Source organism: Sceloporus occidentalis, unplaced genomic scaffold (assembly GCF_023333645.1).
Source record: "Sceloporus occidentalis isolate IW3139 unplaced genomic scaffold, rSceOcc1.0.p SCAF_34, whole genome shotgun sequence".
Classification (NCBI taxonomy): domain Eukaryota; kingdom Metazoa; phylum Chordata; class Lepidosauria; order Squamata; family Phrynosomatidae; genus Sceloporus; species Sceloporus occidentalis.
In genome coordinates this window covers 2,844,451-2,862,384 of record NW_028317014.1, presented here as the reverse complement: position 1 = coordinate 2,862,384, position 17,934 = coordinate 2,844,451, and the positions used below count along the sequence as shown (strand labels likewise).

Genomic DNA, 17,934 nt, shown 5'->3' with positions numbered 1-17,934 from the left:
CCATTTGTTTCTCTGCCCTGGTTAGGATAGCTAAACGCTGCCCATTCCCAAGCAAGACAGCAAACGGGTGTCCATTGTCCTGGGCTTCCTGTGTGGATCCCAGGCTCTGCGCTTCACCTACACTCACAGGGCTAAGGGTTTCTTGCTGACTGGTCAATGTAGCTGTCTTTTCATCAACCTTTACTATATTATCCTCTGTAGCTGTTGCCCCAGCATCTTGCTGGTATGCCACTACAGCTACAGGGGAAATATTCTGCCCCTCACACTGCCCACTCAGTGAACACACAAAAGGGATATCAAGATGTGAATTTTCCTCCCCCTCCTCCTTATCTCCAGACTGTACAGCTTTAGGGGTCTTAGGCACCGTGGAGAAACTACCCCCTTCCTGCCTCTTAACCTCCAGCACTTTAAGAGTTAAATGAAGCATTTCCTCTGGAGCATGAAAGCAGGGTTTTGGCTGTTGACACACAGATACATCACATTCCATATATCTCTTGTTTTCCCTTTGAGGAAAGTCAGTAACATGAATATCCGCAGACACCCCTATATCATGTATACTTTCTCCTGCACCCAAACCTAAATACTCAGGTGCTGTAGGCACGGTTGGCCACACATCCCCAGTCCCCTTTAGTTTTTCAGGGATAATACCTTCTGGGCATACAACTTCTGAAGACACTTTGGCCGAAGTATCCCCAGCATGCCCGAATCCCTTGGCTACCTGATCACCCATAGTAACACTATGCTTTTCCGTATCAGGGGGCATTGAACCAGAAGAGCCACTACAGACTCCCTGTTCCTGAAACTCTGCCCCTCCAAAGGTCAAACCACACTTTTCCCCTAGAGCTTGCTCGCTAGGTGTGGTCCCTTGGTGCACATCCCCCTTCATGAGACAGGATCCTGGGTGCTGGTTCAGACAGGCATACCTCTACCTTCTGGGCTCCCTCCCAGCTACCCACTACTCCCAAAGTTTCAGACAGTACCTTAGGTTGGACAGGGCTCTCTACCAGCCCTCCAGGTTTGCAGGTTTCCTCAACTGGTGCATACTGGCAAACAAGTCGACCCAGATCCTTGCCCAGCAAAACATTAACAGGAATATCCTCGGATATCCCCACCTCCCGCAAACCCTTGCCCACACCCCAATCAAGGTACACACGTGCCACTGGCACTGCAGGGCGCACCCCGCCAATTCCATGGATGGACATGGTCTTCCCAGGGATAAGATCCTCCAACTTTACCATCTCAGGCCGCACCAGAGTGCAAGCAGCCCCCGTATCCCTGAGTCCCATAGTCACACGGCCACCTACAGTTACTCTTTGTAGGTTCTCTTCTTCATTCCCCTGAAACCTGGAAACAAACAAGACAGCTGGGTGTTCCCCAACTGTTACACACTGCAAATTGTCTCCTTGTGCCTCCTTTGGTCTAGCCACAAATAAAACAGGTGCAGCTCCCCCAGCTGTACCTCCATTTCCATTTGTCCATGGAGATGGTCTCTTAGAAGGGCAGGTGGCACACAAGTGCCCAATCTGGTTACACTGATAACACCGGCGGGTATCCCCCTGGCCCGATGTGGCCCCTGCTCTGTTGGCTAGGAAAGGTGTTGGTGATAATCTCCGGGCTGGCTTAGGAGTTGGTGGCTGGTAGGCTGCTCCTTTCCAGGTAGATGGTCCTTGTGATGCTTGTACCCGCTTTATTGTTGGAGTACGGTTGTTGGCATAATCGTTAGCCAGATCTGCCGCCTCTGCCGTGGTTTTAGGTTTTCTGTCCAGAATCCACTCTCGGGCCTCCGGACTTCGTGTCCTCAGGAACTGCTCCAAAATCATCAGATCCTCCAGAGCCTCATATGTAGTAACTTGTAGGCCTCCAGTCCACTGCCGGAAAATAGTCCGAAGCTGTCCCGCATATTCGGTGCAACTGTCCGATGTAGCTTGCTGCATCTCTCGAAACTTTTTTCTGTAGAATTCAGGGGTGAGGTTAAAACTTTTTAACAAGGCAGATTTTATGGCCTCATAGTTCTGATCAACTTCCATTGGTAAGGAAGCAAACACATCCAGGGCTTTCCCCTTCAGACGTGGGGTTAAATACTTTCCCCACTCTTCCTTGGGCAGCTGGTACTGCCGGCACACTTTCTCAAATCCTCTCAAAAACACATCCAAGTCAGTGTCCTTTTCCAGCATTGGAAAGTGTTCCAGGCGAGGTCGGTTAGCATATCCATCTCCGTTAACTATGCTTTGGGGAGACGGACTATATTGCTTTAACCGTAGAAGTTCCAGCTGGTACCTCCGCTCAGCTTCTCGTTCAGCAGCTGCCCGCTCCGCAGCTCTCTCAGCAGCCTCCCTCTCTCTCTCTCTCTTTCCGCAGCCTCCCTCTCTCTTTCCGCAGCCTCCCTCTCTCTTTCCGCAGCCTCCCTCTCTCTCTCTCTTTCCGCAGCCTCCCTCTCTCTCTCTCTTTCCGCAGCCTCCCTCTCTCTCTCTTTTTCCGCAGCCTCCCTCTCTCTCTCCTTGTACTGCAGAATCAGGTTGAACTTTAGCTGAGGATCCACGCTCCCCAGATCTTTTAGTGCCACTTGTAACTCAGAGTCCATTACACTCAAGGCGTTAACTTTATCAGGAAAACATCCTTGATCCACAGGCTCTTCCAAAATCACATCTGCTCCAATGGCCTGCTCTGCACAGAGTTTATCATATTCCAGGAGATCCAAAATCAGCTGCTCTTTGCTTTTGCCAAAAATTTGTATATTCCTATCTTGACAAACCAGCTCCAGAGATTCTTTAGGCTGTCGTCGATATGCCTCCATAATGCAGTATGGTAGAGAAAAATAAAAGGGAGAGGAACGAACTGTTTTGCACTGTATGTCTGTAATTAGGCACTGAGTAATGTCTTTGGGAAATTACACAAAACCCATGTAATTTCTTCTAGTACTAAAATCACCAAACCGGGCAATATAAATAGCACTAAAAAACTCTAGATATCCCACCGCTGCCACCAAGTTTGTCACGGTCAGGACTACTTGCCAAGCCGTGACTGTGTGGAGGGCGTGGGCATGAAGGGGTTAATAGCACCAGGCCTCTGGATTTACAAACTTCACCCCTTAACAAGGCATAAGTTACACCAAATTAACCCCCAAATCCTGCCTGTATCCCCCCAGGTAGTCTGCCACCAGAGTGAGAAATCCGAATTAGAACCTTTATCTCTATATATATATCAACCCACCCCGGGCAACTAACATATATATATATATATATATATCCTGTAAAACTTAATAACAATATGGTAACGTGTTATCCTCTCTTAGGGTTCGTGGATATCGATACTAGAGCCCAAAGACAGACTTGGATTATGAATATTTTAATAACAAAAAGACAAAGATTACACAGTGCCAGAATTACAAAAACAAGACATACAAAATAAAAATAAAACGGCAAACAGTTCTTAAAAACAATAGGACTTAAACACAGGACCCTCACTCACGAGTTTCTCCAATAAGTAGGCCTGTGGGAACTCCTTAAGTCCAGATGGTTTCTTATGATGTTGTTCCGATTAGAGTATATCATGGAGTTCTGCTTTGAGGTCGCTGCTTTGTCCCTAAATCAGACTTTTGCAAGCAAACGCCCCTCTGACCACATGACTGATTATATGACACCATCCCCAAGAATCGGGTCCCATCTTTGATGTGCCAATAAGTTATGGTGGGGTAAAGGTGATGGAAACCCCCCACTTAAGATAGGAATGGAATTCCTATAACTCAGGGTCCTTATCTGTTAGGCCATGAATCACCACAGGGGTCCTTTGGGAAGATGACACCTCTAGCCAGAACAGATACAGAGGGCATTCACAAAGAAACACATTAAATTAACCTCAGATTAACTAATTGAATGCTTAAACAAAGAAACTAACCACCTCTGCTGGGTTACCCTTCCATGCATCCACTACGTTATATGAGTTAATCATGACAATATATATATATGTTTTTAGTAGACTAGATTGTAAGCTCGGAAGAACAGAGTCCTCTTCTCCTTTTCCACTAGTCTGTTATCATACGGACTCTGTAGAAAGCTACAGAAGCTGCTGGTGCTATATAAATAAATGCAATGTAATGTTAGTAGGGGCGCGAAAAACAGCAAACTATTCTTTCAATAGGTATAAAGTAGTAGATTAACCCCTTAATGACAACTCACATGCCTGCCACATCATGTGGTTAAATGAGCTTAGTAAGAGATGATTTTACTCTAGTGAATCAATGTTGCGGCATTCAGCAACACCCAAAACAATATGTCTCCATGTGAAAGCTCCCTGGAGTGATTACATTTCCCCTGTTATCTATAGCCTCGTTAAATTTATATATACATATACACAATGATCAGCCATAACATTATGACCACTGACAGGTGAAGTAAACACGGATAATCTTGTTATCATAGCACCTGTCAGTTGGTGGGATACATTAGGCAGCAAATTAACATTTCATCCTCAAAGCAGGAAAAATGGGCAAGCTAAGGATCTGAGTGACTTTGACAAGAGCCAAATTGTGATGGCTGGACGACTGGGTCAGAGCATCTCCAAACCTGCAGCTCTTGTGAGGTGTTCCCGGTCTGCAGTGGTCAGTACCTATCAAAAGTGGTCCAAGGAAGGAAAGTGGTGAACCGCGACAGGGTCATGGGCAGCCAAGGCTCATTGATGCACGTGGGGGGGGGGGGCTGAAAGCTGGCCCATGTGGTCAAATGGTGGTATTTTAACACATTTCATGCACTAATTCAACCACCAGCCTTTGTCAAAGTCTGTGGTAGTATTTAAATTACGCAAATGTCCCAAATAGGAGATATATATAAAAAAAAACAAAAAAAAAAAACACACTCAGGTCAAATACTAGAATGTATAGGTTTGTACCATTAGCTTTTGTAGATGAATAAATGGATTTTACTTAATGAAAAAAGGAAAATTACAGATAAAGCAAACACCACAGACTCAAAAACCAGTCCGACCACGAACAGGGTTAATAATCAAACTAGAAAAACTATCAATTTTACTTACCCCAAGTCCAATACAGTTCATTATCTGTGCTTATCTGATGATTTATGGGTAATATTAATTAAGGGACAATACACTGAATGCAAGAACACTTCTGAACTTATAAAAAAAAAAACTAGAATTGAAAAAACTAGAGGCAGGTAGGGATCACCAAACATCCTTTTGACATCATTGATAATGTCTTAAGGGTTGGTGGAGTTCTCCATGGCAACCCCAGATGCCCTTTTCTTTTTTTATAATGTCATAATAAGTAACATGAAAATGTCTCAGTGTGAACCCCAAAGCATTGTTGGCACATGTGAGCTAGGGGTCTATATGTAGATCTATGTAATCATTGTAATCATATTAAACTCTGGATACACAGATCTCTCTAAATGGACACACCATCCTGCAATGACAGTTTCTAGATGATGTCATATGTGTGCCATTATTATTGTTAATCAATGCAAAGTCGTATTTTTGTCTTGACTGTCTAATTGTAGTGTATATCCTCGGGTTTTTTAATAGCAAAATTTGATTGTAAGCTTGCGAGCAGGGCTCTCTCCACCAAATGTATCGGTTTGTCTTAGTCTGTTAATTCTTGTCTTGTCATATCCCTTGAATTTATGTATTGTATTAAGCGCTGCGTAAACTGTTGGCGCTATATAAATAAAGGATAATAATAATAATAAAAATAGCAAATACAGAGTAGAATCCAAATATGTCAAAGGAAATGGCTTAGAGTAGTCTGTGTGTACTCTGTATGCCTCAGCTTTTTTGAATTTGTTTAAATCAGGTAATATTTGCTGGAGTGGATAAAAGCTTCACGGATGGTATGCCATATTCTGTGCGGTTATACATTTGTTTCTCCTGAACCCTAGATCTGCCTAGTCCTGCGCGATTGTATTCATTATACAAATTATCTGGCAAGCACACATTTTTATAGGAGTTGGAAGATAAGCCGTTAGCGTGGCAAAGTTTTAGGAACAGAACATAAAGGATATTGCTTTTTCTCCTCTTTTCCGCCTGCACTGTCACGCTTTTCTTTCTTCTCAGATTTTTCCTTGTCGTGTCTGGATTCCTGTTGCAGAGTAAGAAAACAAAAGTAAACCCAGACTTGCTTTGATCTCTCATCCTCACGTCTGCTCTGGAAACACAGCACCAATTATCCGTATGACATTTAGATTAATGTCTGATCTTAAAGTGCTCATTTTAGGAGAAGTAAAATCTACGCAAGAAATTCCTGCAATAATGGGCAAAAAGAGGTGGTTATATTACGGTGGAGTGAGTCTTCATTATACTCCAAGTCTAAGTGGTGTCCTGCTGGTTACGGGCAACCGTCTGCACTAGCAACTAATATAAATACATATACATTTTGAGGATTTGGGGACTTTTTCAGGGTTGGCTCACTATTTACAATAACCATTACTTTTAATGTTAAGTATATTCATAAAAACTAGCATTTTAGATATTTCAGTATTCCGATAAACAGCTGAGACTTCTCCAAATTTATTTATCCAACACTGTTCTTCAAGACAACACAGTTTTGGATGAGTAATGGGGTAGAATAAGCAGCAATAAGCTAGGCATGCAGATATGGGATCACTTTGATGTTTTCTAATCTTAGATGCGTGGCGACCGTGGGGAAGAAGAAATGCAGAATTGCACAAAGCTGACATGGAGGGGAGAGCAATCCTGAGGAATCACCGATGGTACATATAGATATGCCTCTTGCAAGTCTATCGGCACCATTACGTTTACTCAATTGTGAATGTCTATTGTGAATGTTATAGATTTTATCCTAAATCCTGGTTTATGAAACAGAGATTGATGATCAAACTCATCGCCTCATCACTGGAACAACAAAGAATGGGGAGGAGGTGCCTAAGCAAATCTCCTGAGGGGGAACTGGGTGTAGGACTTCTTTTGCGATTAATTATTTTAGGATGGCAGACAAGCCAGCCCTCTTGTAAGGGTCCTAACGGCAATAGGATACTCAGAATCAAGAGTGGCTCCCTGTAATATTCAATAGCATACCCCTGAAGGATACTCTTTGGAATCCAGGAATCTTAGGTTATCTGCTTCCGCTTGTTGCAAAAATGGCTTAGTCTGCCCACAACTGGAACACATTTGGAGTCAGAACCTTCTTTGATAGTAGAGTCCACAGAATTAGATTCAGATTTTGGTGGAGCTTTCCTCTGTGGGAGCCAAATCTTGTCACCCTATAGTTAATTCTAGAATGCTTTCCAGCTCACTGCCAAATAAATCTTTACCTTGAAAAAGTTTACTGCACAGACGATTTTTGGAGGTGTTATCCTATCCGGGCCTATAGGGCCAAAGTACCTATCCGGACACAACAGAAGGGGCTGTGCCATGTGCTGTGGTGCATACAAATTCAATGGCTCCATCAGACATTCTTAAATGATTGAGGAGGGTTTTTTTATGGACTAGAAAGGTCTTCATTTTTGGGAACATCCTTGGAAAGGTTTTCTTAGAGAAGACATCTTCCTCTATGTGTAATGTTGTAATTAATTTTCCAAACATTGTGCATCACCCAGTACAACATCCACTGGATCTTTTAAAATGAAAATTTGAATGGGGAGAAACCTTACTACATCCCAGTAGAGCTGGGTGTCCCTCAAAACACCAGATTGGAATTGGACAACATGACCATTGAGTCCTGACCTGGAGAGCTTCACCAGCCTATAGCCCGTCTGGTTAAAAGATCAACATTTCCCAGGGAGCCCTCCCACAGGCTATGGGTAAGGAGGTAAAGCTGAGGGTAACATGGAGGTCTGCCCAATGACCTTTGAAAAGGTGTGGGAGGTGGTAGTATGGTCTCAAATATAGACCCAAATCCCCCCCCACCAAACCAAGCATGTTTTTAACTAGAAACATAAATGAGTGATTGTAAACATTAGATCCTATTTAAAAAGGTATCTATGCCATAACTATAAAATTATACAATTTGTCCCGCAAAGGGGTAACATGGAAAAACTTAAGCCAGAGGAACGCTTTTGTGGATACGGAAATCTCACCGGGAAAGCAAGTACTTTAAACAAAGAAGAAAATCAGTCAAATAATATGAATTCTTTAAATGAACCTTTTTGCTTCCGGAACTTTTCTCCAATTTCATGAGATCTCCTTTCTCCTTACTTGATGATTTTGATTTAGTTTTCTCTTTTTCATTGGAGTGTGGGGAATCAGAGGGACTCTCACTTTTATTGTGTTTAGAGGAAATACCTAAAACAGAACAGAGAACGGAGGTTGAGAGAGGTTTCCTACAGTAGGTGGCCTAAGAAAAAAAAGTGGGCTGTGCACGAGCAAGAAATGGACGGGTTGTTTAAACTGGATTTATATTCCAAGCACCTGCCGAAATAAGCATGTAAAAGTAGCCTTTAGTATGTGAAATATAAACTATTCATGCCAATATGCTAACCAGCAAAAACTACATAAAGCTCTTTTTATATTTATATAATGCGACAGAAACAGAAGTCACTTTATTTTTTTATTCTTATTTTTAATGTTGTCCCATACATTACCCCAAATAATTACTCACTATGTAGTGTAAAACATAATTCTTATTTTGCTGATGCAGAGCAACGGTGCCAATGCTGGGTCTGCTTGGCAGTTACAGGCAAGCCTCTAACTGCATGTATTGAATAAACAAGACTGAATTTGGCAAGAAACCAGTCTGCATTAAACTTTTATCGATAAGGGTTCACACTGTGATGTACTCACTAGTTCCATTTTCTTCCTTGCGTCGTTTTGACTCTTGAGTCACCTCCCGTTCATTGTTTGAGTGATCCTGGAGTGACATTTCAAAGAGAGACTTTTTATACATCTGCAAAACCCGTTAGAAGTACAGTAAAATGTTTAACTCGTATCCATTTGACCGTTAGCAAATACCGACATACTATATAGACACATTCTGATGAAGTATTGTATCTGCGTATTAGATTAACAAACTAAAGTGCCAGGGGCGTCACATGGAAAATCCACCATCGAAAGGAATACTACAAGGTAACTTCTATTTGAGTAAGTGACATGCAATCAACAGAACACTACATTGCTGGATAAAGTGATTGACCCACTTTGACAATGCTAATCCCAACTGAAATACACACAAGACTGATTATGTAAATGATTATTAAATTCCAGTGGAAACAAGAAAATCAAGTACTTTTATATTGCATAGATTCTGTTAACAAAAAAGAAAGGTTTTGGGATTTCGTTACAGGATGTGCCTTTAAACACAATAGTTCATGTTTGAGCTACTAATGTCCATAAAGCGGAGATGCTTTGCGCATGTAGAGGGCTGGGAAAATTATATATGTATAAAAGAAGCCACAAACCCGCTTCCTCTCTTTTCTTTCCTTTTCCTCTTTCTTCTCTCTTTCCCGTGACCTCTCTCTAGATTTGTCCATGTCTTTCTTCTCGACCTCTTTCTCCTTGCTCTTGGTTATTGTTGGTGAAGTGTGGTTTGTGTAGTGCTGTTAAATGAACAGAACATTACAACTTTACAGCCGTATGCAGAGTACTGAACAGAAAACACCACCTTGCAATCATTCATTTCCTCTTCTGATGCTAAACACTACTTGCGTGGGATTAGAGTTGTGTGTGCATGTATCCATATCCTCGGAAGCAAAGCTGCTAGACCAATATTACGCCTTTGAAATGCTAAAGCAAAGTCATTGCGAGATCAGCATGAAGTGCGATGTTTATCTTCAGACACCATGGGAACTGTGGTTGCTTTTATTAAAAATGGAACATTGTGAAATTTGCCTTCCGTAACAGAGTTCCATCACGAATTACGAAGTCATTCATGATGTAACTCACATTAGTGAGCCAGAAACACACATTTGTTGTGCGTACGTGTATAATCTACTTATTATAGATGCAAAGTGATTTTTGAACCTATATAAGTCTGATAAATAAGTTCACGGGTACACAAAACATTAAGGGGCCATAGAAAGGGTCATTAAAAGACAAAGTAGTCAAAAACTAGGACATAGCATAAGCAAGACAGACATATTATAATGCCTTAACTGGCAATAATTTGTTCTGATATACAAATAAATGATTTACATGTTTGTAAAAACTATGATTCTGGCTTGAAAAGTGGTCTTGTCACCATAGCAGCCAATGGAACGTTGCGGTTCACTGGATCATGCCACTGGCCATGTGCTGATTTAAGCCAGATAGACTACTCAAAAATCAAAAATAAAATCACTAGCCTAGCATTTTTGGAAAGAAGTACATGTCTTGGTTAACAATAATAATAATAAAAATATAGTAAAGGTTATTTTAATACAAAAAAAAAAAACCAAGCTTTTTTAATCAAAACCTGACAATTCTTGGCGAGTATATGGCTTTATTTAGGCTACAATTGTCTTATATATGAAAAGATGAATAAGGTTCCCAAATGTCCTTGCTACTGTTCAACTTCAGGTGGTGGTGTGTATTGATAAAAATAAAAAAATAATTGATACAGAAGGGTTTATTTACTAAAAAGAGTTGGTAGCAGAATTTACAGGAGAGTTGAGGTTTCCACAACTCAAAGGTCCAACCACAATGACTTTCTGCTGCAGGAAGAGCTTGGCTGGCCCTGGGTAATGTATAGTTATATCTGTGAGATTTCTCTAGTCTCCCCATCCGTTCAGTTGGGCCAACTCAGCTCTTCTAGCTGGAGGAGCCAGACTTTGTTGGTCTCTTAGTGTGGAAGCCAATTCTCCCTTTAGTAAACAGATCTCATCGCTTGCAAGAAGCAGCTTTTTTTTGTTTTAGTAGCAAGTGAAAAACACAAGTTTTAATTATATACAGGGTAGAAAATACCGATGTTGTAAACATACTGAGCCTTTTGTACTGACCATCAGAAGCTATACACGTTACAAGCTTTCGAAATACCTTAATATAAACATCAAGAAGGGTGCCGACAGTCGTTACCAATGCTGGTAGATGTTAGTAGAGTAAATTAGTAATATATCCAGCACCGGTATTAGAGCTCTGCTCCTTGTTGTGTTGCTGGAGAGGTGTTCGGCCTGCACCCCCCCCCGGTACACTCACCGCCACTCCGCTCTAGCATTGGCTCGGAGAGGGCATCAAAGTTTAACAGGACACTGCTGCGCATGTGTGCAGAAGACAATGCCATTGGTTTTAGTATGAGTGCCTCTGTCACTTATTGGCTGCTTATGCTGGCGTCTTGCTGCATCCCCTCCTAAAGGTAAGTGCTGTAATGGTTTTCCTTTAATATGCATTCACTAAACCTGTAATATGCATTCTTTGCTGGTGAGGCTACATGGTACAATAGACTTTCCCTGAAAGCTGACAAAAATGTATTTCCTATATCCTTTCATTAAAAGTTTTACTCCAATTATGTTATTGGTTTTGAAAGAATTTAACCCTTTAACGACCAATGATGGGCCAGGCATGTCAAACAAAAACAGTCAGTTAACCACCAATGACGTGACTGGCAATTAAATCATGGCAATTAAGCTACCCCAAGGGGTGTCTAATTTTTTTTTTTTTTTTTAAATGAATGGTTTGATGGGGTAAATTGGAGTGGCCGGGCTCAAATATAGGGCACAAAAGCGCACTCCCCCAATGTGGCATTTTAGCCCCCCAAACACCAGAAAAACTCATGCATGGGTGGTATCACTAATCAAAATACCGTATGTTGCTTTACACTGAATATTGGAGGGGGGTTGATAGGGACGTATACCTGGAGATAAATTCATATCTGAAGTACAGTTTGTGTGAAAAAAAATACAAATAAAATGACTACCACAAACTTTCGCAAATGCTGGTGGTAGAATATCATTCATGGAAAGGGCTAAAATACCAGGATCTGAAATAACCCAGGGTGTCTAGTTTTCAAAAATATATGGTTTGATGGGGTAAGCTGCATTGGCCAGCTTTAAAGATACCAGAAATAGCACATGGGACAGAATGACCAGATGTGGAAATAGCAAATGCTACTTTGGCCAATAACTTGCAGGAAAAATAACACTGGGTATAAATTTATAGACAAATAGAATTTATTTAGCAGGTTTTTTTCCATTAGCTTTTTTGGATGAGTAATTTTTATAGGAAATTAGATATGATCAGAAACAATTGTATCTGAAGAAAACCCTTCTTGTCCCGAAAAAACTCGAGTATAAGACGACCCTGATTATAAGACGACCCCCCAAATCTGAATATTAATTTAGGAAAAAAAAGAAAAAGCCTGAATATAAGACGACCCTATAGGAAAAAAGTTTTACCAGTAAATGTTAATTCATGTAAACTTTTTTTTTAAAAATAAAAGCTATGATTGAAATGCCACTGTGCCCCATGATATACCTTTTAACCCTCTAAATGCCACTGTGCCCCATGATATGCCTTTTGACCCCCTATGTGCCACTCTGCCTCCAGAAATGCCTTATACCCCTATATGCCACTCTGGCATTTAGAGGGTTAAAAGGCATATTATGGCACATAGGGAGGTTTAAGGCATTCAGGAGGCAGAGTGGCGTATAGAGGGTTAAAAAGGCATTTCTGGAGGCAGAGTGGCATTAAGGGGGTTAAAAGGCATTTCACAGAGCACTCTGCCTCCAGAAATGCCTTATGCCCCCCATTTAACACTCCCCCCCAAACTTACCGGTGCTTCTGACTTCCCTGTCATGTAGCCGGGGCAGCGGGGGTTGTCTGCGTCCATCGCGCAGACCTTCCCCGACTGTCAGAGATCAGAGTTCCCCACACCTCCTTCCTGCTGCAGCGGAAGTTGCCTACGCGAATCACGTAGACATCTACACGCTGCCCCAGCTACACACCGGGGACTCAGAAGTACCGGTAAAGTGGGGAGGGGGGGTCCCCTGCAGCTGCGGGGGATCTGGATCTTAGTCGTCTCATAGTCAGACCTATTTGAGGTCTGATTATAAGATGACCCCGATTATAAGACGAGGGGTATTTTTCAGAAAAACCTCGTCTTATAATCAAGCAAATACGGTAAAACTACCGCTAAACGTGAGCACCCAAAGGGTACAAAAAATAAAAACAGCCTGGTCCTTAAGGAGTTAAAGAAACATTTTCCCCACTAAAGTTAAGTTGCGCTAACTAATCAGTATTCTTATACAAAGGTTAAAGGGCAACATTATTACATATTAATAAAAGACTTTTCTATTAAGGGTTGTTCTAAATTTGGTGAAACCATAAGACAGCGTCAATATTTTGGGTGTTCACAGCAGAGTAAGAGAAGGACCTTGAAGGAAGACAAAGGCGTTCCAACGTGCAGAAATTACAGAGTTAAAAATATATTTTACTGAAATAAACAAACATACTACCTAAATCGCCTGCAAGTGCAAAATAGAGGACACAATACCCTTAGAGTCAACCATTATATAACGCGAGCCGTTACGTTTCCACCGCAAGCACGGTGGGCAGAATCCTATTTACTGTGGTTGCTCAACGTCAGCTCAAAACGTGCTGAGCCCCAGGCCACCTCTATTGATCGGCTCTTCGATAAAGGAGAGACTAGGGGTAACAATAAAGAAAACACAGCTAATTTAATAAAAGAAAATTTAGACTGCTAATTATTTGTAACTAGGTTGCACTGAAATTCTAAATTTGACAGCAGATAGAGACCATGCGGCCCATCTGGTCTGCCCATTCGGATGGATTCAGTACAGCGATATGCCTATCCAATGCAAGCTTACATTTTCTTCCTGTATTAGTCTCTACCACTTCCGTTCATGTACTCTCTTTAAAGTAGAGCGAGAGATATTTAGTTTTTTGATTCGCTTAAACAATTTTTTTTTCTCTACATCTCTAGTGACAGCTGAGGCCAAGCACATCTAAGCTGGTACGACAATTTACTACTGTTTTTTGTGTCAATATATATTAAAGGGACATTCCAGCCATCATATGCAGATTAATGATTGCTATGGGATCCCTTTAAATTTGAGTAGTGTTGCATATGCAAATGCATGGGGGGGGGGCAAGAAATGTCGGACCATGGAGGACAAGGGCAGCTGCAGCACAGGGTTGCAACTTTTAGGTTAGGTGTTTTTTTTATATTTTCAGGAATACATATTAAAATTAGTCAGAGTAATTGATTCTTCATTGACGAGGTGTCCGGGAGATAAAAAAAACCAAAAAAAAAAAACCATTGGTCTGAAATACCTAGAAATTTGACGCTAAATCTTGAACTTGTAAGTCACAGAGAAGTTAGCAACTCAAAGTTTTCCCCCTCTTTTTCATGACATTCGGTGCCCACAGTTGGTCTCCATTCTTTCGTCAAAGAACAATGCACTTTTAATTACACTGGAAATAAGAATATGCAGACTATTGGAATGCTAATGCAACATGTGTTTTGAACAAAGACTGGGAATTCGGCATTATCTGCACCGATATTCTGTTGATTACAGATGAACCCCATTAAGCCGAAACAAAGATCGCACTGTAATCCAAGACAACACATCTGACTGGAGACAGTCCCCACAGACGAGATTAGACCGCGACGGAACATCTCAAAAAGTGTAAACACATGAGCGAGGAAATTAATGAAAAAAGGGGGGGACAGATCGAGAACAAGCTTCCATTTTGGAAAAGTCATTTATGTTCTTCAACTTACAGAAACCATCCTGGCGGCACACACCAAAGCAACGTGGGCTACTAACTACCTTGCGGTTATTACAGAAACATGGGAATGAATCAAAAGCTGAACTAAAATGCTAAAGATTGCTAGATGCTAAATAGATTCAGATTTAGTTTCAGAGCCAATGAATAAACAGCTGCTATAGATGGCCGAACCACGCATTGCTCAATAATCACACACGCACTGGGTCAGCCAGACACATAATTTCATGTGTTATTTCCACAAGAAAAGCAGGGACGTTAAGTCTTTGCTTAACGAATGATCCTCCGGTGAAACCTGTAGCATTGGACTGCTGCTTGATTATCTAGATCTAGACATCTGCCTCAGGGTAGTCTACTGATAAGATGGGCAAACAGGCCAACATGCATGAACACTAAAATGGACTGGGCATTTGTGGCCTGCTTGCAAATGTGTAGAACGAGACAATATTGGGAGGATCATATCTGAATCAAAAAAGGTGGGTCATTGACATTGAGAATATAAAGCAGTTTGCCAATGTAAGTGAATACTGATCTTACATAAAGTAGTTAGTACCATTTTATGGGCTCCAGCAGCCGACGTCCTACTGGAACCAATAGGGGTAGCGACAGCCAATCCTTCAACCTATGTTCAATGTATGTTATCTGGACACTGTTGCATTGCTAGCATACATGCTACCCGCTGCTGCCATAACACTAATTTAGTTGAAAGTGCGTGTACCAGAAGTATGCTTCCTGGGGTTACATTTTCCAACTCCAAAATGTCTGCATCAATTTGCATGCTTTTAAAATGTAAAAACAGGAAAACAGTTTATATGGTTTCTAAAAATGATTACATGGTAGTTGGAAGCTCCTTGAGAAGGATTTGTTGTTGCAACCTCAGATGGTCCCTCAGCTGTAACAATCTGGGTGCTTAGTACATAAGAAACACAAAAGCGGGTATCCAGAGAGGGCAATATTGGTGCAAAGGCTTAAATGTTGTCGCAAAACAATAGCAACATAGTATGGGTATAGGTAGTATGAGCGAAACAGACACTCCAGCTGTCATATGTACATTAATGTATACGACAGCTGAGAGGTCCCGTTAAATGTCTGTTGTGTCTCTTTTGTAAATGCACCGGGGTATCTAGCTATTTTCACATCTCTTTATACGTGATATACTTACGGCCAGCCAGCTCCAGCGCTGGTTTGGTGGGGTCAATTCAGACCACCATGCATGGAAAGTTCTTCCATGAGGTCAACGGCGCTCTTTCCTGCCACAGACTGGCTGCTTCAAGCAGCCAATCAGGAGGCCACTTGCAGAGCTGCTTTAATAGGCATTCTTCTTTAGCTGGGCTCTTAGGGACGGTAAAATGTCCCTTTAATCATGTACATTATGCCTCATTGATAGGTTGTTACCAAAGAAACGGAAGGGTGCTTACATATTTCTGCATTGTTTTTATGCTGAAGGAATACGATGACAGATGTGCCAAGGTTTATTTTCAGTGTACAATTAATGTTTTGTCTAAGTGGAAGAAGGTCGGCTTAATTTAAAGAACTCTTGAAACCATAAAATTTTATGCAACCAACAACCACAATTTTCTTCTTTTACCACGGACGCAGAACTGAATTTAAAGAACTATTTTTTTTTTTTTTCGCCTGCCATACTTGTGCTCATTTATGTTAAGCCAGAGCACAGCATTGCATCTGATTAAGCTAACAAAACATCTTAATAAAAATACATCACCCGGTTCATGTTGGGCATGTGAAGCAAATAAATTGAGGGAATCTACCTTGTTTTCTTCTTATTTTTTATAAATCCCAGTCATTTTTGAAAACGGCAAATCCACATTTAAAAGCATAAAAACGTAGAAGGAACTCAAACCTTTGCTGAAGATTCCTTAAATTCACTGAGGTTGTCCTGTAGAAAATGAATGGAGATGACACGTGAGCTGGCATAGTTGTCAGTAACCAGAGCCATGGGTTGTGACCGTCAGACAATACATCTACTCCTTTAGGAAGGGGGGGAATAAATCTTTTGATGCTGTTAATACTGAGCAAAGAAAGTCAACATGGAAACATCTACATATAAAAAAAAATATAAAAAAAAATAAAGATCACTACAGGTTTTGAGAAAGAAACGTTGGTTTCAGTTATGTGTATTAAAAAATGTAATATAAAAATGTGTTTTAGTGAATTATGGCTGTATACTGAGATATATGTAAAATATATATCCTGAAACAATTTAAGCACTAATAAAAAAAATTGGAAAAATAGATTAATCTAGCACTTAGGCACCCATTCATTAAACGGGAGGCCATTCGGTAGAAATAAGAAAGATCATCGAAGAAAATAACAAAACCAAAGGAAAAAAAAAAAAAAAAGGAGAAACTTGCAAGTACAAATTTATTTATTTTTGTCTTTTTTTTTTTGTATCAAAGAGTCCCACGTGTAACCAAAACGTAAATTCTATCAGGCCACATTACCTTACCCATACAAAAAAATTGCATTGGGGGAAAAAAAGTGCTGGTGTTCCACTGTTGCAAGACTCATCTCGGCAATTCGATAAGAAATGCTCCTGAAGAGGCGCCGTGGATTTAAAGTTTAACAGCGGCAAACTCCCAGAAAAATCGAGGTTTTGGAATTACAGATTATACGAGGAGAAGGATTTAGCTACCCTTCGTCTTCAGTGGCGCCTATGCCCACGATTTTGTGCTGCATCAATGCCAGTGGGTTTTCTCTTGGGTTGGTAGGAGGATGGATACATAAGCTGCCACATCTGCTTTTATCGTAATGCAGGAATCAACACACAACAGGATAAAAATAAACCTTCCAGATATGATCTAAACGAAGCTGCAAGCGCATTCAATTTACACAACTAGAGGAGGGACGATCGCCAGACTTTAAATGGAACTCCTTTCAGGATTCCTTTCTGGAAGGCACATTTCGGCAGCGAATCTCAAGATGCCTGAGGAATTCAGGAGGTATCTTGTATATCCCTGTCTGATCCAGAAATCTTCAGTGCTAGGTTTTCTTCAAAAATGCAGTCGAGAAAAATAAATATTCTTGATTCAGCTCCAAGATGAGTTGCTTGTAGCTGATGCACGCCCTCAAACAATTAAATACTGACTCTGCTTATTAATATTCAGGCACTTTTGAACAAGCTCTCGAAAAAAAAATATCAATTTGCAGGCTATTTACAAAAATATGAATGCTAGGTCCTTGAAGATTTTTTTTATATTTCTCTTGCGTACGAAAAAAAAATATATTGCATAGAAAAAATAGTCCAAAGAGGGCAAATTCTACCTCAATTTCAATATACAAAAATACCAACTTAAA

General features: G+C 40.9%; 1 protein-coding gene across 1 annotated transcript in view; it reads right to left on the bottom strand.

The window, feature by feature from the left end:
* Positions 1–5,048: 5,048 nt before the first annotated feature.
* The window catches only part of LOC149298134 (THO complex subunit 2-like), a 48,122-nt gene continuing 35,236 nt past the window's right edge, over positions 5,049–17,934 (bottom strand). The window contains exons 33-38 of the mRNA XM_089487629.1: positions 16,481–16,516; positions 9,360–9,497; positions 8,746–8,812; positions 8,108–8,247; positions 6,009–6,085; positions 5,049–5,076 (exon numbers count right to left, since the gene is read on the bottom strand). Coding sequence (XP_089343755.1) covers positions 5,049–5,076; positions 6,009–6,085; positions 8,108–8,247; positions 8,746–8,812; positions 9,360–9,497; positions 16,481–16,516 — 486 coding nt within the window. The remainder of the gene's footprint in view (positions 5,077–6,008; positions 6,086–8,107; positions 8,248–8,745; positions 8,813–9,359; positions 9,498–16,480; positions 16,517–17,934) is intronic.